This window comes from Watersipora subatra, chromosome 2 (genome assembly GCF_963576615.1).
Source record: "Watersipora subatra chromosome 2, tzWatSuba1.1, whole genome shotgun sequence".
Classification (NCBI taxonomy): Eukaryota; Metazoa; Bryozoa; class Gymnolaemata; order Cheilostomatida; family Watersiporidae; genus Watersipora; species Watersipora subatra.
Window position 1 is genome coordinate 54,486,284 of NC_088709.1, and position 24,015 is coordinate 54,510,298.

Sequence of the window (24,015 nt, forward strand, 5' to 3'; positions counted from 1 at the left end):
TAGGGCTGACCATGATCCATCCTCAGTACATCGTACAAGCTCAGAGCCAAGCATTTGGTATTCTGGAGTAATGCACATATAGGCAATGATGGACCCAAATGTTGTGTTGCCATAGCGATTCAGTGGTTGTCCATTTTCTACTTCAGGCGCATTTCCGCAGTCTACAACTTAAACCAAATCGCATACCTATAATCAGCTTGTTTATCACTAAAACAAATCATTTTGAATTAATAGCTAAACATGTGTGTGCACACACATGTGCAAACACATGTGTTTGCACATGTGAATGTACACGTGTTTGTCCAAAATAGTGCATCATAGGTATGAGTATAGGTGGAATGTAATAAGTAGCACACCAGAACTATTAGGTCATAGGTAGTAGGTTATAAGCATTAAGTAAATTGTAGTTAGTCATAGGTAACAGGTTACAGGCAGCAGGTTATGAGCAGCAGGTCTTTGGTAGCATAATATTTGTAGAAGACTCCAGGAATCACATTGTATAGTAAGTCACAAGTAAAAAGTTATAACTAACAGGTCATAAAAAGCAGGTCACAAGTACATGTTGATCAAATGTAAATGAGTGAAAACTTGCGAATTAAATCATTAATTACACTGTAAAACTTTAAAAATGGTTGATACAGTAATAATTCATTGCTAACCACAGACCAGCTTGTGGTCTTAACTTATGGACAACTTATTCTATAAAAAAGAATAAGTTGTCTTACCATCACATGTTGAAGGATTTGTCCATGACCGATTGCTTTTACAGGTGATAGTGTCCCTTCGATCTCTAAACTCATAACCAGGAAAACAAGTATAGTTGGCTGTATCCATATACTTAGTTCCTGTTATAACTGTGGCCTGAGCATCTGATTTCTCAATAAGTGGTGGAGGGCCACAGGATACCCCTAAACAGGTTTCATCATGTTATCCATTTAAAAGAGAATATTTCCAATAATATAATACTATTTCTAATACATTCACGTAAACTTATTTTATAAAAGAGAATAAGTTGTCTTACCATCACATGTTGGAGAACTCGTCCATGACCGATTGTTTTGACAGATGATAGTGTTCCTTCCATCTCTAAACTCATAACCAGGAAGACAAGTATAGTTGGCTGTATCCATATACTTAGTCCCTGTTATAACTGAGGCCTGAGCATCTGATTTCTCAATAAGTGGTGGAGGGCCACAGGATACCCCTAAACAGGTTTCATCATGTTATTCAGTTGAAAGAGAATATTTCCATTACTAAAATACTATTTCTAAAACTTTCATGTACACTTGTTTTATAAAAGAGAATAAGTTGTCTTACCATCACATGTTGGAGAACTTGTCGATGACCGATTGCTTTGACAGATGATAGTGTTCCTTCCATCTCTAAACTCATAACCAGGAAGACAAGTATAGTTGGCTGTATCCATATACTTAGTTCCTGTTATAACTGTGGCCTGAGCATCTGATTTCTCAATAAGTGGTGGAGGGCCACAGGATACCCCTAAACAGGTTTCATCATGTTATCCATTTAAAAGAGAATATTTCCAATAATATAATACTATTTCTAATACATTCACGTAAACTTATTTTATAAAAGAGAATAAGTTGTCTTACCATCACATGTTGGAGAACTCGTCCATGACCGATTGTTTTGACAGATGATAGTGTTCCTTCCATCTCTAAACTCATAACCAGGAAGACAAGTATAGTTGGCTGTATCCATATACTTAGTCCCTGTTATAACTGAGGCCTGAGCATCTGATTTCTCAATAAGTGGTGGAGGGCCACAGGATACCCCTAAACAGGTTTCATCATGTTATTCAGTTGAAAGAGAATATTTCCATTACTAAAATACTATTTCTAAAACTTTCATGTACACTTGTTTTATAAAAGAGAATAAGTTGTCTTACCATCACATGTTGGAGAACTTGTCCATGACCGATTGCTTTGACAGATGATAGTGTTCCTTCCATCTCTAAACTCATAACCAGGAAGACAAGTATAGTTGGCTGTATCCATATACTTAGTCCCTGTTATAACTGTGGCCTGAGCATCTGATTTCTCAATAAGTGGTGGAGGACCACAGGATATCCCTAAAACGCGTTTGACCATTATAGTTAGTAAATAGAGAAGATTTCTAATATCGATATGTTAGCCAATAGTACATATCTCACTAGTAAAATGTTTGATGAATTCATTGCCATTACACTCATCCCAAATACATATTTACATGTAAGTTTAAAACGTATTATGCAAACCTGTAGGTATTTATAGTTTACACAAAATTATATTTTTAGTTCAATCAATAGTCGGCTATTTCTATTTGTATCTAACTATAACTATTTCAACAACATATTAACTATTATCATTGTGCCATCAATTTCCTCATACCATTAGCAGTGTACTTTAGATTCTGACAAATAAGTTAAAGATTTAACACCAAGTTTCAAGCTTAAAAAACCCTCCTCGGCTCGTACGGCCACCACTTTTTATGAGACAAATTCCAGTAAAAGTCAACTTCAAACAACCATTGCCAATCAAAATTACATGTTATTATATATAAGGAGTTATTAGATTTATTATTATTAGATTTATAAGTAATAAAATAGCAGTAAACCTACACAACAAGAGATGGACCAAACACAAAATGCCAATTTTAATAATTTATATGGTCATCACAAGAATTCTCTTCTGGAATAATGCATTATTTTATTTTGCATGCATGTGCGCACACGGGTTGGTGTGTGTGGGTATTCGTGTGTATGTTTGTCGTAAATGTGCATCATATGTAGCAGTTCATAGATCGAAGGTCATAAGTAGCACGCCAGAACTATTAGGTCATAGGTAGTAGGTTATAAGCATTAAGTAAATTGTAGTTAGTCATAGGTAACAGGTTACAGGCAGCAGGTTATGATCAGCAGGTCTTTAGTAGCCAGCTATCTGTAGAAAACCCAAGAAACACATTGTATAGTAAGTCATATGTAGAATGTTATAACTAACATAACTAACTAACGGTCATAAACAGCAAGTCACAAATCACAGGTCATAAGTACATGTTGATCAAATGTAAATGAGAGACAACCTATGAATAAAATCAATAATTACGCTGTAAAACTTTAAAAACGGTTAATACAGTAATAATTCAGTGCTAACTACAAACCAGTTTGAATTGTCTGACCATTGGTAAGTAAACTATTGGTCTAATAAGTTCCAACTGAGAGTACTGCAGCACATAACACACACATATTTGTAAGTAGATACTCTGAATGTTTATATTCATTGTTTAGGTATGAAATTATATGCACAGATTATTTATATATAAAGTAGGGTGGTCATTTACATAATAAGATTTATTACAATGAGTTGAAGAAATTGAGCTACCGCTGTTTTACTTAAGAGATTACTATCTAGGCTAAAGTTATAGCTGCTACTAATTTTAGAGAACCTTTTGTTTTACCACCACAATTACAAACCTCCTGCTTATGTTATAGAAAAAACAGTTGCCTCACCGTCACAAGTCGGAGGATTGTTTGAAAAATTGTTGGTACTTTAATTTGTTAATAACCACAGACCAGCTTGAAATGACTAACTATTGGTGAATAAACTATTTGTGTACTAAGATGCAACTGAGAGTACTGCAGCACATAACACACTCATATTTGTAAGTAGATACTCTGAATGTTTATATTCATTGTTTAAGTATGAAGTTACATGCACAGGTTATTAATATAAAGCCTTGTCTAGTCTTTGTCATGATAATAATTCTTGCATTGAGTTGCAAAGATTTAGTATCATTTTTTATAATGGCTAACTGCTGTACTAGCTAGTAGATTACCAAATCAAACAAAATTATAGGCACTGCCAACTACAGAGAACCTCGTGTTCTACCACATCGATGAAAGAAACTATTACTTATTTTATAGAAAAAATTAATTTGTCTTACCATCACATGTTGGTGGAATTGTCCATGAACTATTGCTTTGACAAGTGATAGTGTTCCTTCCAGCTCCAATTTCATATTCAGGAAGACAAGTATAGTTTGCTGTATCCATATACTTAGTCCCTGTTATAACTGTGAACTGAGCATCTGATTTTTCAATAAGCGGTGGAGGACCACAGGACACCCCTAAAACAGGTTTCATCAGTTTAGTTATTTAATAGAGAAGACTAAATTGCCATTTTACTCATCTCAAATACATACCTCCATGTAAGATTATAAAATATTTTGCAAATATGCAGGTACTAATAGTTTACAATAAATTATATTTTTAGTTAAATCAATTATAGTTGGCTACAGTACTATAATAACAAAAATATGGGTTACTAGTCACCAGTGGTAGTACTTGCAAGCAAATGCGCAGAATGACTATGAAACTCTTCATAGGAAAGTGACGAAAGAATGAAGTCAGTTAGTCTCTTAAACAATTTTTTGATTGTGAAATCCTTGTAGTATGCTGTTGTCGCATCAACTTCGATTTTGATGGACAAATACGGATTTATATTTTCATGTTCTCAACAAATTATTTCTGGCATGGTTCACTATTAACTTAGCTAACACCATCGTAACAAAAATAATACTACTAGAAATTTCCCTGTTTTACAGATGGTGTTAGCTAAATTAATAGTAAATCATACTAGAAAGAATTTGCTTTGAACATGGAAATATAAATCCATATTGAAATATATAAAAAATTTATAAAACATACAACCTTGTCCTTTCATTATTGCTGTTTGTTGTACATAATAACACCCAGTACATTACAGCTACCATTGCAGCTACCATAGATTATATATATAAAATAAGAAAAAATAGTTTCCTCACCCAGTATGGGTGATAAATTCTGCTCTAACTTGGGTCTCCTACCAGAGACCTGGGAGTTTGAGCACTCGCCTCAAGATCTTAGCTGTTCCCAATAGCGCACTTTTCTGCAACTCACCTGAGTTGATTGTTGTTGGTATTTGGGCAAGCCACATTTTAGGCGCCGGTGTTATTGCACCCAGTGCCCCAATGACTACTGGGATTACAGTTGTTCTTACATTCCAGCATTTTTCAATCTCTTCTCCAAGAGGGAGATTTTTCTTTACCTTTACTTTTTCTTTGCTGGCTATATCATAGTCATTGGGTACTGCTATATCTATTATAGTAGCCCTCTTGTTCTCCTTGTCTACCACCACTATATCTGGTTGGTTTGCTAGGGCATGCTTGTCAGTTCGGATGTAGAAGTCCAAGAGGATCTTAGCGCGGTCATTTTTATTGACCTTACCAGGAGCTTCCCACCAGTGTTGTGGTTTATTAAGGCCATACCCATCACATAGACTTCTATACACAACACCTGAGACATGATTATGCCGCTCAGTGTATGCGTTTCCTGCTAGCTGCTTGCATCCACTGATGATGTGTTGGATGGTCTCAGGTGCATCTTTGCACAGTCTGCATCTAAGATCGTCTCTAGTGTGATACATTTTTGTTTGGAGTTGCCTTATTGGGACAACTGCACCTGGACTCACCTGCCTTATTGGGAGCACTTACTCCTGGGCTGCCATGATTAGCGACTCTGTATTGGCCGTTAGGTTTCCTTTGTTCAGCCACATATATGTCTGGTGAAGATCTCCAACCTTAAATATTTGTTGGTGGTAATCACCATGAAGAGGTTTCGTGTGCCAGTCAATTTGCTCATCTTCAGGGCGTAGGTCCATTGTAAGAGCAGCCGATTGAAATTCAGCTAGCAACTTATCTAAAATAGCCCTGGAAGCTGCACATGCTTTGATGCTTTGCTCCTCCTCTTACACTGTCTGCTGTACACTTTTGAGTCTCCTACCGCCATCTTTCCTATCAAGATCTAATCTAGTAGTATCAGATTTTGGGTGGAGTGCTCCATGCATGGTCAGCAGTTTACGAGTTGCTATATCTGTTTCTTTGATGGCTTCCTCAGTCCACTTTATTATGCCTGCTAGATATCTTATTACTGACAGTGCGTAGGTATTTATTGCCATGACTTGGTTTTTGGCATTGAGCTGGCTCCGTAAGACCTGCCGAAGGCGTTTCTTGTATTCGGTAATGGCTTTGTGACGTACCTCGGCTTCGTGGTTGAGGTTGCTTTGCATAATCCCCAAGTACTTGTACCCTTCTTCTATATCTTTGATGGTACCATTTGGCATTCTTAGGCCATCTGTGAGCATAGAATGGTCTTTTTTAAGAATTAGCCTTCCATATTTCTCAATACCAAAGGTCATTCCGATGTCCTTGCTGTATACCTGAGTGAGGTGTATTAGCGAATCAATGTCCCTTTCTTTGTTAGCGTACAACTTGATGTCATCCATGTAGAAGAGGTGGTTTATCTTGGTGCCACTCTTAAACTGGTACCCATATTGAGTCTCCTCCAGCATATTGCTTAGAGGGTTTAGGCATATGCAGAAGAGCAGCGGTGATAAGGAGTCACCTTGATAGATGCCTCGCTTAATTTTGACGCTCGCCAGCTTTTTGCCATTATCCTCCAGTTCCTTCTTCCATTTGGTCATTGACATCTTGATGAATGCCACAAGAGCAGAGTGAACATTGTACATACTGAAGCATTCAAGTATCCAACTATGAGGAATTGAGTCATAGGCCTTTTTGTAGTCAGTCCAAGCCATGGCAAGATTGGTTTGCCTTCTCCTGCTGTCTTGACAGACCATCCGATCCACCAGTAACTGATGTTTGGCTCCTCGGGTGTTGCGCCCAATTCCTTTCTGAGAACTGGTCATATAGTGACTCATGTGCTCTTCCAGTTTGTCTGCAACTATTCCTGAGAGCAGTTTCCAAGTGGTAGGCAAGCACGTTATTGGTCGATAGTTTTTTGGGAATCGGCCCCTGCTTTGGATCTTTTATCAGAAGTACAGTTCGTCCTTTGGTCAGCCATTCTGGATGGTCACCTTGTTCTATTAGGCATTCCATCTGCTTAGCCATTCTAGCGTGAAGTGATGTTAATTTCTTCAACCAGAAGGCTTGAATCATGTCATGGCCAGGTGCTGCCCAGTTCTTCATACGCTGCACTTTGTACTTGATGTCCTTTTTGCTGATGGTGAGTCCTTGCTGAGCCACAGTGTGTTGATGGCTCTCTTTAAGCCTCTTCAGCCAATTTGCAGTGGTGTTACGAGTAGTCTCCTTCTCCCAGATGTCCTTCCAGAACTTTGAAGAGCTAGATCGGGGAGGCTAAGACATTGGCCTCTGCAGTTCACCTTTGAACTGGGAATACACTCTAGATGGATTATTGATGAACAGTTTGATGAACAGTTTGTTCATTCTCTTGTTATGCCGCTCTTTGGTGTACCTCTTCAGTCATGCCGAAAGTGCTACTAGCTGCTGTTTAGCAGATTCTAGAGCTTCTATTGTGGCTTCCCTTTTTGGACGCTCCAAATTGTGGTTAGATCTCTCACTGAGCCTACTAACTTTCTTGCGCAAGTCCTTGATCTTATTTTGTAGCCTCAGCTGCCAGGATAGAATGGCTTGAAGCCTTGTTGGCAGAGGCTTAATATCCATCTCCTCCAAGATGACGGTTGCTGTACTGTAGATTAAGGCATTAGTCTCACTGAATGATCCAGTTGAGATCGACTCCAGTGCCAAGTTAAAGTCTTCTAACAGCTTCTTAGGTATGGCCTTTTTAACTCTTCGTAGTGGTACCCTGCTTCCATAATCATTAGCACCTGACATCTTGTTGATGATATTTTCCGCAAGCTCTCTCACCCTTGGGTCAAGGTCCAAGTGCATGTGTTTTTCAACCCTTGAGTCAACACATGATCGTGTATGCGTGACAGTGTGTGTTGATATGCACTCCTCGTTTGTTGAGGTTACTTGGGTGAACTGTTCCCTAATTTCATCTACCTCAAGTTCCGATATGAGGTAGATTCGCTTGATTATGTTACTCCTCTGAGCTACAAGTTGCTTAGCGGCAATTCAGGGCGCATGTTTATCCACAGTTGACGCATCCTTCCCATGTAGCCCCACTTTTGAGGTTCACTCATAAAGTAGCACTGCATGAGTCCGAGTCAGTCCGAGTCCATTTCATCCGTTTTGAACCAGTAGCCCATTTTTCACTGCCTTGTCCTGGTTCAGCTACAGGCAGCGCGAACTTTGTTTGACCGGGCGAAGTCCGAGCCGGCATGGCTTTGGTTATTGCACTCATCATAGTGGTTGTAGGCGTTATACAAGCAAGGGTCTTTTCTAAGGACCACCAGAAAAGTGCAGTTGTTGGGGTTTGAACCGAGGACCTAATGATCACGGCCCCAATACCTTACCAACTGAGCTATCTGTCCTGTGTATATATACATGTATACACTAAAATATATATATATACTAAAATATATATATATTAAAATATATATATACTAAAATATATATTTTGTGTGCGCATATGCATTTATCATAAAGCTCCCAAACAATCACTTCACATGTGTTTGGTAATGGGAAAATAATTTTCTCTGCATTTTTGCTACATGCAAAACCAAAGCACAAATCAAAACCTCAAAGTCAGAATAAGATAACGCTAGCATACTAAATAAAAGTGAGAGATATTACATACATGTGCAGTTTCTCCCATTAATTCCATAACCAATGCCGTTGCATATACATTTGCTGGAGTCCAATGGGTCAGTGCAAATTGTGTTTTCATCACAGTCATATGATGCGTGTCTGCAGGGTTTATAGTTACCTACAGAAAAGAAATAAAACAATGAATGATTGCAGTCTGAGCTTAACGAATGGAGCAAGTTCTACAGTTAACAATCATGATTTTGTTCTAGCACTTCTATAACTACCAAATTAACATGAGTTCACATATTCTTGCTGATAAAATTCCGTCGAACATGGGCATAAAGTGTTTTCATCTATCAATAATTGCAATATTTATATGACAATTTAATAACATCAACTTTATATTCATTTTGATGTATTCAATAAGTTCTGCAAGTCATTTTTTGCATTGTTTTTAACCATATTGTTTTATTATATAATTTTTACAAGACAGAAAAGTTTTCATTGCAGCATAAAATTTCCATTAAAAACACCCATCCAAGTTGTGACCGCTCACATAGTTTTAGCCCACATAATAGGAAAATTAATCTACTGCAGCAAACTCAAAGAAAACGTATTATGGTCTGTCCAGCACACATTCAAGGGTCTCTTCCCCATTTATGGCAGTTTCCAGACTGACACGACTGCTCGGCTAATGAACCACATAAACATTATGTAACCATAAAACAAATGTAACAAATGTCATTCATATATATATGTCGTTCTAACACGTATCTACTGAAAGGTTTGAGAGTTAGATAGCCTGTGAGAGAAAATTTTAAAATGGATAAATTTTCAACAAAAGCATAAATACTCCAAGCCAACAATTTGAAGCTTTGTTTCTGAGAGCTAAAAATGAGCATTGATCAATCGATTTTCCTCATTTTCTACAAGTGAAAAATGAACATAAATTCTAATCACAAATCTAATTTACTAGCTGAAAATGTCAAAAAATCTTTTAAGAAAATGTTATAATTAGGTGAAACGATAAAAAGTTGTGAAACAATTAAAAAGTTATGAAACGATGTTTTGTGATAGCAAAAAATTATAATTAAAGTTCACTTATTAGTAGACGTATTCATGAGTACTAGGATTATTACCATTAGTTTAGAATATATGAAAAGGGTACTCATAGTTAAAGATAAATTTCCCATCATTCTCCTATTTTTCTCTGCAGCATAACGCTGCTGACGCCTGTCAGCTCTAACCATCACCTGTCTAACCCAATCTTTAATCACCTGATGCTCAGAAAACTTTGAGTACCTTTTGCTGAACACTGTTACAACTCTGTTGTTTGTCAATAAAACGTGTCGAGAGAGTAATTCAGTAAATTAACAATGTCAATTATTTCAGTAAATTAAATATCGATGTCGGTGCACGTAGTTACTACAATCTACCACTAGTCAATGCCTGCAACCAACTAGTAATTGAGCAAAATCCCTAACAACGAGAATTCGAAATCGCAGACAACGCGTTTTGCAAGCAACAACATTTAATATGACCTATATAAAAATTTTGTGCTGATGGATTGGCTAAAGAAGAGATCTTATATTTATCGCTTGTGGACTCTTTTTACAAATGTCACTCGTCACTCGTTATGAAGCGCCCGATCAAATCGGAGCATTTAAAAAGATAGCCTCAATCAAACGTTTATATCTCTGCACATGGTTAGTCTACAAAGACAAAAATGACATCAAATTGTAGCTGATGTTTTAGCCTTATATCAGTTTTAATTTCATTTGATCGATGGTTTTGACCCAATCACATCTTTAACCTGTGAAGCTAGCTCTGGTGATTTTACACAAACACACAATGCCTGTATGCATGTTTTAACCGGTATAATATTCATGGCCAAGATTATTCCAAATAATGGCAAGTATCCTGTGTGATTTAATGGGTTTGCTTGCATGACCCAGAATTGGAGGTGCCAGGCTTAAATCCAGCACAAGACACATTTTCATTCATAAAACTTGGTTGCTATAACCGAACACTCAACAGACATACGAATGCCATTCACCAAAATTTATATATATATATATATATATATATATATATATATATATATATATATATATATATATATATATATATATATATATATAAAGTTGTATATATGCAGATTGGGAAACTGAACACAATACAAAATTAGCTAGAATTTGCTGAAAAGCAAAGCTTTAAAATAGCCTTTTTTAAGTGCTTTAGTTATTTTTGCGCAACGTCAAAATTTAAACGGATTATTTCTTTACTATTTGTATGCCTCTAAAAAGTTGTCACTGTTGAACCAGCAAGTAACCTAACTTAACCAAAAGTAATATTTTACACTTTATATTATCAATACCTCTAAAGATATAATTGCCTTGTTACAAATGTCTGGCTGTTACAAACTACACTTCCTAAAAAATCTTTGGTTTACTTTTAGGGTTCTAGAAAAATTAATTATAAACTAGCTCATTTCATACACAGAGCTTTTGAAATACCAACCAAGGCACTGAAAGTACATTGACTTATAATATTATAAATGCAATGTTTTTTAATATCCCGTAACAAAAATCAACTCTCTACATTCAAGTGACAGTACATGTATATAAAATGTGAACAATTTTAAGATCAGAACCTGACTTAAAACCACATGTCAAAGAAGTTCATATGCATAACAACTCAAGCAAGTCTGTTTCCTAGCTAGTTTAAAACTTAAAGCTACAAATACAATGCATTATATGATGAACAAAAATGCTACAATGGAAAACTTACCCTGATGTCTAAGGACTCACCTTGCCAGTGCAGTCTGAAACGTCTCCCTCTACCTGAACCATTTGTAGTAAATGTAACCTTTGCAAACCCTCCTTTTATCACTAGAGTTTCTTCTGTTGTAAACTGTCGTAACAGAGTGCCATTCTGTGCATATGCCTAAAGGAAATACTATTCTTTACTCTTAACTGGCCTTTTAGTTATAAATAGTCCTCATAAGTTGGAAAATATTCTCTGTTGGTAAACATACAAGTCTAAAGAACCATATTTTGTATTGTTAGGGAGTTCATTGTAGTGTAGACACTTTTTTCAAATGATTTATCCTTTTTAACTCAGTGAAAATATTTAGTTCCTGTTATAACGAGAGCAGTGTTAGCTTCCTTATAACCATTTTATTGTTTTTCTGAATAAATTCAAAGCCTGAAGACTAATAACAACTACATGTAGGTAGTACAAACTACAGCTGTAGTAATTCACTGCATGCGTTTAATGTTTTAATTGTGATATAGCAAATGTTTTTTAACAGTACATATTCACATATTTTAATGCTAAAAATACAGGTATAACAGTTTTAGTAGTGATAATTAGTTTTTTAGGAAAGTGACTTAAAATGCATCTTATTTAACCTAAAAATACCTGCTCAAGTTTTTGACATTCCGTGACGCTTCAGTATTGTAGTCATCTAGCATAAAACAACAGAGTAAAGATTTCAAGCAATAAACCTTTGAGCAAAGGAGATTTTAAAGCTGTAGATATTTTATGATTGAAATAAGCTCCCATCGAAAGTTTATACTTAACCAATAACTTGCTTACATGTAACTTATACAAAAACCCCGAGGTGGTGTTTATATACAATATTGAAAGACTCACACGTAGATAGTCACTGCGGTACGATACATCAAATTCATCTACTCTGAGTGTGATACTGACGACCCCAGGTATAACAATCTCTGTCTCACAGTTTTCATTGTTTCCGAAGAAATCAGGGTAATTTGGGGATGTCAAATTTCCAGATAAGCCTGTTACTGGCTGACCACAGTCGTAGGATGATACTGAAATAGATGGTAAAAAATGTTTAAACATTTATAACGCAAACATGAAAGCTCATATCACTTTTCGAACTGTATGGAGTACTAAGCAGGTAGGCTGCTGTCTAGCATTCAGATTATTGTAACTAAAGTGTTGTTTTAAAAGGGCAGCAATTATTCATGAAACCTTTTGATGAAGTAAAAAACTAGACCATTTAATTTGTTTAGTCAATTTTTCTTAATTGATTTGGTTCAAGAAAAGCACATGTTGGCACTCGTGAATGATAATATTATGAAAGATATCATGAATGATAGGCACTATGTGAACTATCACATCACAAAATATTTAAACATATTGCCTTATCCCAACTTTGCTAATTTCTGGATCTGTGTAACAGGTTTCAAAGTTATGCATGAAATATGCCCAGAGTATCTATATTTATCCTTCCAAATTTAACATATTACATCACCAAAGTGTGACACCAACATATTACATCACCAAAGTGTGACACCAACATATTACATCACCAGAGTGTGACACCAACATATTACATCACCAGAGTGTGACACCAACATATTACATCACCAGAGCGTGACACCAACATATTACATCACCAAAGTGTGACACCAACATATTACATCACCAGAGTGCGACACCAACATATTACATCACCAGAGTGCGACACCAACATATTACATCACCAGAGTGCGACACCAACATATTACATCACCAAAGTGCGACACCAACATATTACATCACCAGAGTGCGACACCAACATATTACATCACCAGAGTGCGACACCAACATATTACATCACCAGAGTGCGACACCAACATATTACATCACCAGAGTGTGACACCAAAATATTACATCACCAAAGTGCGACACCAACATATTACATCACCAGAGTGTGACACCAACATGTTACATCACCAGAGTGTGACACCAACATATTACATGACCAGAGTGTGACACCAACATATTACATCACCAGAGTGTGACACCAACATATTACATCACCAGAGTGTGACACCAACATATTGCATCACCAGAGTGTGACACCAACATATTACATCACCAGAGTGTGACACCAACATATTACATCATCAGAGTGTGACACCAAAATATTACATCACCAGAGTGTGACACCAACATATTACATCACCAGAGTGTGACACCAACATATTACATCACCAGAGTGTGACACCAACGTATTACATCCATCATGGTAAATTTCATTTGAGAATTTTTGATTAGTACAACCTTCCATTCACTATGTTGACACCTTATCAATGTTATTATATTGCTAACTTTTAGAACACATCTGTTCATCACACAGTATTTCTCGATTTACATTGTATGTTTTTCCATTTTTTCTTTTTTGGCATGTATTAGCAAACATCACTTGTTGATTACTAGCAACAACAATAAAGTTACACAAACATTAGCAAGTTTCAATCAATTAAATTTGAACCATATGATAGCTGAGTAAAAGAAAGAGCATTGTTACAACTCATGGATTTCTCAAGATGAGTTATATAGCTGCTGTAATTCTTACTTTTACACCTTGGTGTGAATAACTTCAAAATTTAAAATAGTATGAAATTTAGCTTATTTTTGATTAGGTTTACAAACACATTGAGATTGATGACAATGGAATTTGCAGGTTAATTACCTTGCAATCATCTGCTTTTACAACCCAAACTGAATTAATGATAAATTTCAAAAGAGTCAGTAAAGTAAAAGCTCAAGTAACCAGGTTTGTGTAACTTTAGTTTTTCACCAGCAAACAGTGTTTGCAAAGATCACTGAAATTTTGTCTCTTCTACATACTTGTAGTCTTGTGTTTGTTCCTATCTAAATGTGTAGGCGCAAATTAGTAGTGAGAATACACTCGTGTAAATTGTGATTCACTGTGCATGTACATGTACACTTTACATAAATAATAGGCATTGCTGTAACCTAGAATCTAAATCAATAGTTTTTTGCAGTTATGTCAAAGCAAGCTCATCCATCATACATCTATGAATCAAATTTGTTACAAAACAGGTTAAGTTAACAAATTTAACAAGTTTAACAAATGGTTAAGTAAGCTGTGTGTGTGTGTGTGTGTGGTGTGTGGTGTGTGCGTGCGTGTGTGTTTGTGTGTGTTTGCTCAGCTATAGCTATTAAAATCTTGGAATAGAAAATCTGTATAGCAGATGATTTTAGAACCTCCCATTCTCCACATGATATGCTAAACAGCTGAGCTACATGAGACTTATGGATTCATCGAGCGATATATGTCACTATGTCGATGCAAATATGCGTACCACCTTGCGCTAGAACACAACCTCATTCTATGCTTACTCGCACAGCTCCTTCTAGTGAGTTTGGCAAAAAGGATACTAGCTTACTTAAACTAACCATTGGCAATGTGCCAGGTTAATGGCAAGTGGCTGGCAACTACAATATCTGCAACTCTTTATAAGCTGTTTTTAATACCCGCAAAATGCCGGGTATTTGGCTGGTAAATAGTATACAAATATTTTTATATTTTCATATATAAAAACCCCAAATTTTATTTCATGAAAACTTATCAAATAAAGTTTGTTTCTGTTTTGTTTATGCTTTTTGGCATAGTTTTAAATGCAACATTAAAATTGATTTGCAAAACATCAAGACTATACTTATAACTTACAGAATCTTTGCTAAACTGGTATCAGAGTTTTCTACTAGCATACAGAATATTGTTAAAATAGAAGCTTGAAGATAACTTTTAGCACACTAATAATATGTTTTTCATAAAAATACTTGCATGTACTTTTCTCATAAAGATTTACTTTGAATACCAAATCTTTTCAGTGGGTGTGAAAAACAAAAACCTGGTCAAAGAACCTTTGGATACCTTTTTAGTTTTCATTTTAACTTAATTTTTTCAATACACCAAATTTAGTGTATTTTAACACTAAAATAAAATCTTTCAAGGTAATTTTGTTTTTCGCCAAGTTTTTTTAAATATTTCTTTAAATCCTTTATCTCAAATGTTTGAGTCATTACAGTAATGTGAAATGAAGCCAACTGAAGTGCCTAAAATGTCTGCAGGTTTTAATTTAACATATTTTATTATGCATAATTAAATGCCATTTGAAACAAAAGTGGCTACTACGTGTTTAATCTAGAAATAGTTATAGTTTCCTTTTATTTGTCTCAGAGCTCATTGCCAGAGAAATTTAGACATACGTAACATATTAGAAGAATTCATGCATATGTGCAGAATGACTATGAACCTTTTCATAAGAAAATTACCAAATAATGAAATCAGTTGGTCTCCTTAACAGTTTTTCTATTGTGAAATCCTTGTAGTATGCTACTGTCACATCAAATTTAACTTTGACGGACAAATATGGATTGATATTTCAATGTTCTCAACAAATTCTTTCTGGTACAGTTTATTATTAACTTAGTTAACACCATCGTAACAAAAATAATAATAAAATCACCTTTTTTGCAAAATTTTGCCACATGCAAAACTAAAGCACAAATCAAAGCCCCAAAGTCAGAATAAAATAACACCAACATGTTAAGTGAAATTGAGAGATATTACATACGTGTGCAGTTTCTTCCATCTATTTCGTAACCATCTCTGTTGCATATACATTTACTAGAGTCATATGAGTCCGTGCAAATGGCATTTTCGTCACAGTCATATGCTGCATGTCTGCAGGAGGTATAAGCACCTAACAGAAAAGAAATAAAGCAACCTGTCATCATTCATGTATGCAGTCTGAGCTTAACGAATGAAGAAAATCTTCTCAAAACTCTACAACAAGCAAAATAACATGAGTTCACATATTCTTGATGATAAAATTTTATGAAACATAGTCACAAAGTGTGTTTATGTTTCAATAATTATGACATTTAAGTGACATTTTAACAAGACATAGAATGGTACTTTGTAACACATTTGATACATTCATGTTAAGTTTTTTAAAATTACAAAAACCTTCAACATCTATCTTTAACAGAAACAACTCAAATAATTTTACACGCCGAAGAAAAAAGATTAATATATTGTTGAAATTAGTTGCAAAACAAACTAAAAAATAGTCAAATGAAGCTTTTAGGCTTTTATTTGAAACAAGTGAGAATGTTTTTTATCACCAAGTAAATGTGAGTTGCAAAATACGAACAGTAATACATGAAATTTCACTTCGATTTTTTGTAATGGCTCTGTGGTACCTTTGTGTAGGAAGTATTTGTATATGGGCTTGCTATTAACTTGAACCAGAGGCTATGGTTGACCTAAATTTATTTTGGTCAACTATGAATATTGTTAGAGTCAGAATGATTTTAGACAGAACAAGAAATAATATAATATTAATATATATTAATATATGTATATTTTAATATATATATATATATAGTACACTGCTGTATTATCTTTGTAGAAAGAGCTTCAACATTCTCTCTCCGTTCAGTCAGACAAAGACAGTACGATATCTCATTTTCACGTTTTCACCATTGTTGAGAGGTACCATTATCGTTGTATTCAAACATTTGATGGACAGCTTCTGGTAGAACATTAACCTTTTTTACAAACACGCACAAACACAGGCACACACACAGGCACACACACAGGCACACACACAGGCACACACACAGGCACACACACAGGCACACACACAGGCACACACACAGGCACACACACAGGCACACACACAGGCACACACACAGGCACGCACACAGGCACGCACACAGGCACGCACACAGGCACGCACACAGGCACACACACAGGCACACAAACACTTCTACGCAATAAGTTTTATTATTAGTTCAACATATTCAAGATTTTTATTTTATTTTTTCACTGGTATTCAGTGTATCATTACCAAATCATCTTTTATTGTAATTGGAGCAAAACAAACTTCATTTATAAAATCTTTTTACAGTTGTTCTATTTTTTAAATTTTCTTGAGCTGCATAAAGGGTTTTCTTTATAATATGAAGTTTGAAAGTTACAGTTGCTTTACTTTGAATACCTTCACAATGTTTTTAATTTTCTCTCCTAATTTATTTCAACTACACAAACCACTTTTCTCATGATATGTAATCTGAAAAGTAGAATTGCAAATGTTGTTATATGTTAAATACAAAACAATTTTCTGTTCAATGACTTTTTATTACCCGGGCAATGCCGGGTAGTACAGCTAGTACTAGTATATAGATACGTGGTACACTGCTGTGAGAGTTGTGACGCATTGTTACTAAAGATATATTTACACTGAACTGCTAATTAACCTTGATTAAACAATGTTCTTGTGTAATTACCTTTAAAGAAATTTCACGAAAAATAGAAGCAGGAGCAAATTTGGTAAATTGAGTAAATTAGGCTAGTGTATTTGCTAAACTTACAATAATAAGAGCTGAGAGTCATTAAGGTTGTTAGCCATGAATGCTAGTGACGTTACGTGAACACACAACTCCAAGCACATTTTCACGATATAATGTGTATGGCAACAAGTAATTCAACACATGGCAAGTATCCTCTGTGGCTTAAGGGGTTAGCTTGCATGATGCAGTACTGGAGGTGCCAAGCTCAAATCCAGCAAAAGACACAATTTTTATTGATAAAATTTTCTGGCTTCAACTGAACACTCAGCAGACAGACCAACAGACCAAGGAAAGCATCGAGCGAAACTGAAAAGCGGACCTTTAAAATAGCCTGTGTTAACTGCTTTAGTTATTTTTGCGCAAAGTCAAATTTTAAGCTGAGTACTTTTTTAATATTTGTACGGCTCTACAAATTGTAAACGTTGAACCAGCAGTAACTTAATATGCTTAAAATTACTTAACCAAAACCATATTTTACACTTTATATTATTAGTATCTCTAAAGACATAATTGCCTTGTTACAAGTATTTGGCTGTTACAAGCTACACTCACTTTAAAATCTTTGGTTTATTTTCAGAGTACTAGAAAAATTGATTATAAACTAGCCTATTTAATATACAAAGTTTTTGAAATACCAATCAAGGCACTTGAAGTAAACTCACTTATCACTGCAATGTACAACTGCAATGTTTAAACATTTGATACTAAAAATTAACTATCTACAATCAAGTGACGGTATAAAAATATGAATATTTTAAAGATTAAAAACCTGACTTAAAATGACATGTCAATATATTCCTTATACATAACAACTCAATCAAGTATGTTTCCTAGCTACATGTAGATTAAAGTTAAAGTTATTTAACACAATGCATTATATAATTACCAAAAATGTTACAATAGAAAACTCACCCCGAAGCTTAATCCCTCACCTTCCCAGTCCATACTGAAACCTTTCCTCACACTTGAACCATCTGTAGTGAAAGTAACCTTTACAAAATCTTTATATACAAACATCACTTTGACTCCTTCGCTTGTAAACTGTCGTAAAAGAGTGCCATTCCGTGTGTACACCTAAAGAAAATGCTATTCTTTACTCTCAATTGACTCTTTTAGTTATAAATAGTTTTTATAGGTTGAAAATTATTCTCTGTTGGTAATAAAAAAAATCTAAAGAACCATATTTTTGTATTGCTAAGCAATTTATGGTAGAGACTTTTTTCAAATGGTTTATCACTTTCAAATCAATAAAATATTTTAGTTCCTGTTATAACTAAAGCTGTGTTAGCTTCCTTATAATCACTTTATTGTTTTTCTGAATAAATGCAGAACCTGAAAACTAATAACAAATTCATATTACAAACTACTGTGATAATTAACTGTGTGTGTTTAATGTTTTAATTAAAAACAAAATGCTTAAAATTGGTAATTTCTGCTCATATTTTGCTAATTATTTATTCATCAACTTTTTCATGCATTTGCAATATAGTAATTGTTTTTTAACATTGCATACTCATGTAATAATTTACTGTGTGTGTTCAATGATTTAATTGAAAAGTAAATGCTAGAGTTTGATAATTTCAGATCATAGTTTTCTAATTAGTTAATCATCCATTAGTTTGATATTTGTGTAATTTAGTAATTTTAAAAACTTTATTTAAAAATGCCAATTTGTATATCCGCTATAATTGTATAATTGCTATATTGTATACGATGCTAAAAATACATGAATAACTCTTTTAGGATTAGTGGCTAATTTCTATTGAAAGTGATTTAAAATTCATATGATATAACTTAAACATATTTTCAAAAACATTTGACATTTTAAGAAGGTTTTGTAGTATAGTAAATTAACATAGATAATAGCAAAGCAAAGACCAACAATAAACTTTTATTCAAAAGAAAACTTGAAGCTTCAGATTATTTTTGATCGAAATATACTTTTATCAAAAGTTTATACTTAACCAATAATTTGCATACATGTAGCTGATGCAAAAACCAAAAACTGGTGTTTATATACAATATTGAAGGGCTCACACTTAGATAGTCACAGCAGAGCTCTACTGAAATATCATATACTATAAGTGTGATATAGACAGCCCCAGGTATAGCAATCTCTGTCTCACAGTGTTCATTGTTTCTGTAGTCAGCAGGATAATTCGGAGAAATTAAAGTTCCAGATAAGCCCGTTACTGATTGGCCGCAGGTGTAGGTTGATGCTAAAATAAATGATAATATATTTTTTAATGTTTATAACACAAACATGAAGAGCTCATTGCACTTCTCAAACTACATGTATATGGAGTACTAAGTAGATGAGCCGCTATTAAACATTCAGAATATTGTAATTAATGTAATTAAAACGCTGTTTTTAATAAACAGCAATTGCTCATGAAACATTTTCACAAAAGTTAACAACCAGATCGTGTTATTTGTTTGGTAAATTTTTAGAAATTGATTTGGTTCTCAGAAAGCACATGATAGCGTTCATGAGTGATAAAATTATGAAAGATATCATAAATGATAGGCAGTATGTGCACTATCACAACGCAAAATCTTTTAACATATGGCTTTATCCCAAAATTGCTAACTTCTGAATTTGTGTTATGCCCGGAAAATTTATATTTAGCCTTCCAAATTTAACATATCACATCTCCAGAGTGTGACACCAAAATATTACATCACCAGAGTGTGACACCAACATATTACAACACCAGAGTACGACACCAACATATTACATCACCAGAGTGTGACCCTAAAATATTACATCACCAGAGTGCGACACCAACATATTACATCACCAGAGTGTGACACCAACACAATACATCACCAGAGTGTGACACCAACATACTACATAACCAAAGTGTCACACCAACATATTACATCACCAGAGTGTGACACCAACATACTACATAACCAAAGTGTCACACCAACATATTACATCACCAGAGTGTGACACCAACATACTACATAACCAAAGTGTCACACCAACATATTACATCACCAGAGTGTGACACCAACATACTACATAACCAAAGTGTCACACCAACATATTACATCACCAGAGTGTGACACCAACATACTACATAACCAAAGTGTCACACCAACATATTACATCACCAGAGTGTGACACCAACATACTACATAACCAAAGTGTCACACCAACATATTACATCACCAGAGTGTGACACCAAAATATTACATCACCAGAGTGTGACACCAACATATTACATCACCAGAGTGTGACACCAAAATATTACATCACCAGAGTGTGACACCACATATTACATCACCAGAGTGTGACACCCACATATTACATCACAAGAGTGCGACACCAACATATTACATCACCAGAGTGTGACACCAACATATTACATAACCAAAGTGTCACACCAACATATTACATCACCAGAGTGTGACACCAAAATATTACATCACCAGAGTGTGACACCAACATGTTACATCACCAGAGTGTGACACCAACATTTTACATCTGCTGTTGTATATTTCCTTTTATGATCTTTCGATTAATATAACCTTCAATTCACTATATTGACTCCTCATCAACATTATTAAGTTGTTAACATTTAGAACACATCTGTTCAACTCACCCAATAATTCCCAATTTCTGTCTTTTCATTTTTTTCTTTTTGGCATGTAAGGAAAAACATCAGTTTTTGATGACTACCACTAACAATAACGTTACAGAAACATTAGGAAGTTTCATTCCCAACAATTTGAATCATATGATAGTTGACTAAAAGAAAGAGCACTGTTGCAACTCCTAGATTACTCAAGAAGAGTTATATAGCTGCTGTAATTCTTATTTCATCAGTTTTGTTTGAATAGCTTCAGTTTTTAAAATAGTAAGAACTTTAACTTATTTTGTGATTAGGTTTACAAACTCATTAAAATAGTTGCAAATACAGGTATAACTTGCAAGTTACTTGTCCCACAATCATCTGCTGTTGCAACAAGAACTGAATTAATGCTAGGTTTCACGAGAGTTGTTAGTTTTTCTTCAGCAAACAACATTTGCAAAGATCAATGAAATACCGTCTTTTCTACACAATCGTAGTCTTGTTTTTATTCATGGATATGTGCAAACTAGTAGTGAAAATACACATGTGTAAATTGTGATTAGCTGTGCTTGTACGTGTACACCTTAATGTAAATAATAAGCATTGCTGTAACTGAGATTCGAGATCAGTAGTCTTCTGCAATTATGCCGAAGCAAGCTCATCAAACATAAATCAAGTTCGTTATTAAAAAGTTGGTAAGTAAGCTGTGCGTGTGTGCGTGCGTGTGTGCATGTGTGTGTTTGCGTGTGTGCATGCGTGTGTGTGTTCAGTTATAGATATTTACCTCTTGAACTAGAGAATCTGTATCACAGAAGATTTCAGACTCTCATTCTCCAGTTGATAGGCTAACCCATCGAGCTACACAAGATTACTTGATTCATTGGGCCATATATGTCAATATGTGGATGAAAATATGCATACCGCCCTGTGTTACGGCACAACATCATTTTATTCTTGCTCTCACGACTCTTATTTGTAAGTGTAGCAATAGGGATACCAGTTTAATCAAATTAGTCATTGACAATGTGCCAGGCTCATGACAAGTGCAGGCAACTACATTACTTGCCACTGTTTGTAAGCTGTTTAAATACCCATGCAACGCCGAGTATTCAGCTAGTGAATTCAATACAAATATTCTCCTTTTCTTATACATGAAACCAAAAAGCTTTTCTCATTTAAAAAATTATCAAATAGGAATTACTTTTGTTTTGTTTATGTTTTTTGACAAGTTTCTAAATGCAATGCAAAAATTAAATCAAAAACATACAAGGCTGTATTTATAACCTACAGAATTTTTACTAAACTGGTATTAGGTTTTCATATTAACATACAGGGCATCGTTAAAACAGAAACTTGAAGATAATTGTCACACCACCGATAAATGGTTTTTTACAAAATATACCAAAACGAAATTGTTTTCAGTAAGTGTGAGAAGTAAAAACCTGCTTAAAGAGCATTTGGATACTGTTTTAGCTTTCAAGCTTACCTTATTAGTTCAATAAGAAATATTTATTCTATTTTAATGCTAAAGATATTTGGAGAATATTCTAGTGAATCTTTTCTTGAAACAAATAATAAAATTGTTCAAGATACTTTTGTTGTTTACCAAGTCCTTTTAAAGAATTATTTAAATCCTTTATCTGAAACGCTTGAGTCATTACAGTAATGTGAAATGAAGCCAGCTGAAATGCCAAAGTTATCTACAGGTGTTAATCTAAAATAACTTACAATGAGAGTACTCATAGTTGAAAGCTATTTTGACAAGAATATCAAGCAGGTATTCAACCTAAAAATAATTGCAGTTTATTTTGTTTGTCCTAAATCTCGTTGCTGAAAAGTTTCAGAGATAACATGACACAAAAAATCTTGATATGTACATGTATATTACTAATATGGTATTAAAAAGAGTAAGTGAAATCTCTATCATTATAATATGAGACTAAAAGCAGTGAAAATAAAAAAAAGATTATATGAGAATATGTTTTTGCTCTGTTGCTTACAGATTTTGAAATTTCATAGGGCAAAAAACTCATAGCAAAATAATTTTGGTTGGTAGGTAAGTTAAGAAACTTCAGAATGGTTTGAAATATTGTGGAAACTGCAGATATCAAACTGTGTTCATTTTTACGCCTAAGCGTCAGAAATCTCAGTTTGTCACTGAAAAAATAATTTGAATTAATTGCTACTTTCTTGAAGAAGTTCAAAATTATTTTGTTCAAAATTTAAACTTGTTAACTGCTGGAATAATTCAACCTTTAAGACAACAGAAAAAATTCTGTTGAGCCACATTGGCTGTGTGCATTTAAAAAAACAAATTCTGTTTATCATTTTTCCTTTTTACAGCAAAATATTAATTATTGGCTCATTTATTTTTGTTATAAATTTTAGTTAACACCCTACATAGCTTGTTACGTTGGATTTAATATAATCCATCAGAACAGTGTAAGAGTTTTCTTAAGAAAAAGCTAAAATGTAAATTTGACATGCTGTAGTTTAATATTAACTTGCATAAAACAGTCTAAGTGTTTTTAAATGAATCAAAAAGAAACACTAGTGATTTGACCAACACTATTATTTAAAGAAAAAACTAGAAAACATGTTACTGCTATTCAGGAGCTACTTTCATGTATTAATTAATAAATGCAGCACTTCTTAATTATTTTAAAATTCTGTCAATAGACGGCATACACGTAGTTATATTGGATAGTAAAATACTCACCAAAGCAATTTTTATTCA

General features: G+C 34.4%; 1 protein-coding gene across 1 annotated transcript in view; it reads right to left on the reverse strand.

Annotated features, from left to right (window-relative positions):
* Window positions 1–24,015, reverse strand: part of LOC137388340 (sushi, von Willebrand factor type A, EGF and pentraxin domain-containing protein 1-like) — a 66,084-nt gene that overhangs the window by 31,458 nt on the left and 10,611 nt on the right. Inside the window, exons 2-17 of the mRNA XM_068074826.1 lie at window positions 19,735–19,916; window positions 18,630–18,771; window positions 15,915–16,043; window positions 12,166–12,347; window positions 11,299–11,454; window positions 8,558–8,686; window positions 6,977–7,191; window positions 6,440–6,564; window positions 5,508–5,615; window positions 3,943–4,125; window positions 1,910–2,092; window positions 1,614–1,796; window positions 1,318–1,500; window positions 1,022–1,204; window positions 726–908; window positions 11–161 (exon numbers count right to left, since the gene is read on the reverse strand). Of these exons, the coding sequence (XP_067930927.1) occupies window positions 11–161; window positions 726–908; window positions 1,022–1,204; window positions 1,318–1,500; window positions 1,614–1,796; window positions 1,910–2,092; window positions 3,943–4,125; window positions 5,508–5,615; window positions 6,440–6,564; window positions 6,977–7,191; window positions 8,558–8,686; window positions 11,299–11,454; window positions 12,166–12,347; window positions 15,915–16,043; window positions 18,630–18,771; window positions 19,735–19,916 (2,617 nt within the window). The remainder of the gene's footprint in view (window positions 1–10; window positions 162–725; window positions 909–1,021; window positions 1,205–1,317; window positions 1,501–1,613; window positions 1,797–1,909; window positions 2,093–3,942; window positions 4,126–5,507; window positions 5,616–6,439; window positions 6,565–6,976; window positions 7,192–8,557; window positions 8,687–11,298; window positions 11,455–12,165; window positions 12,348–15,914; window positions 16,044–18,629; window positions 18,772–19,734; window positions 19,917–24,015) is intronic.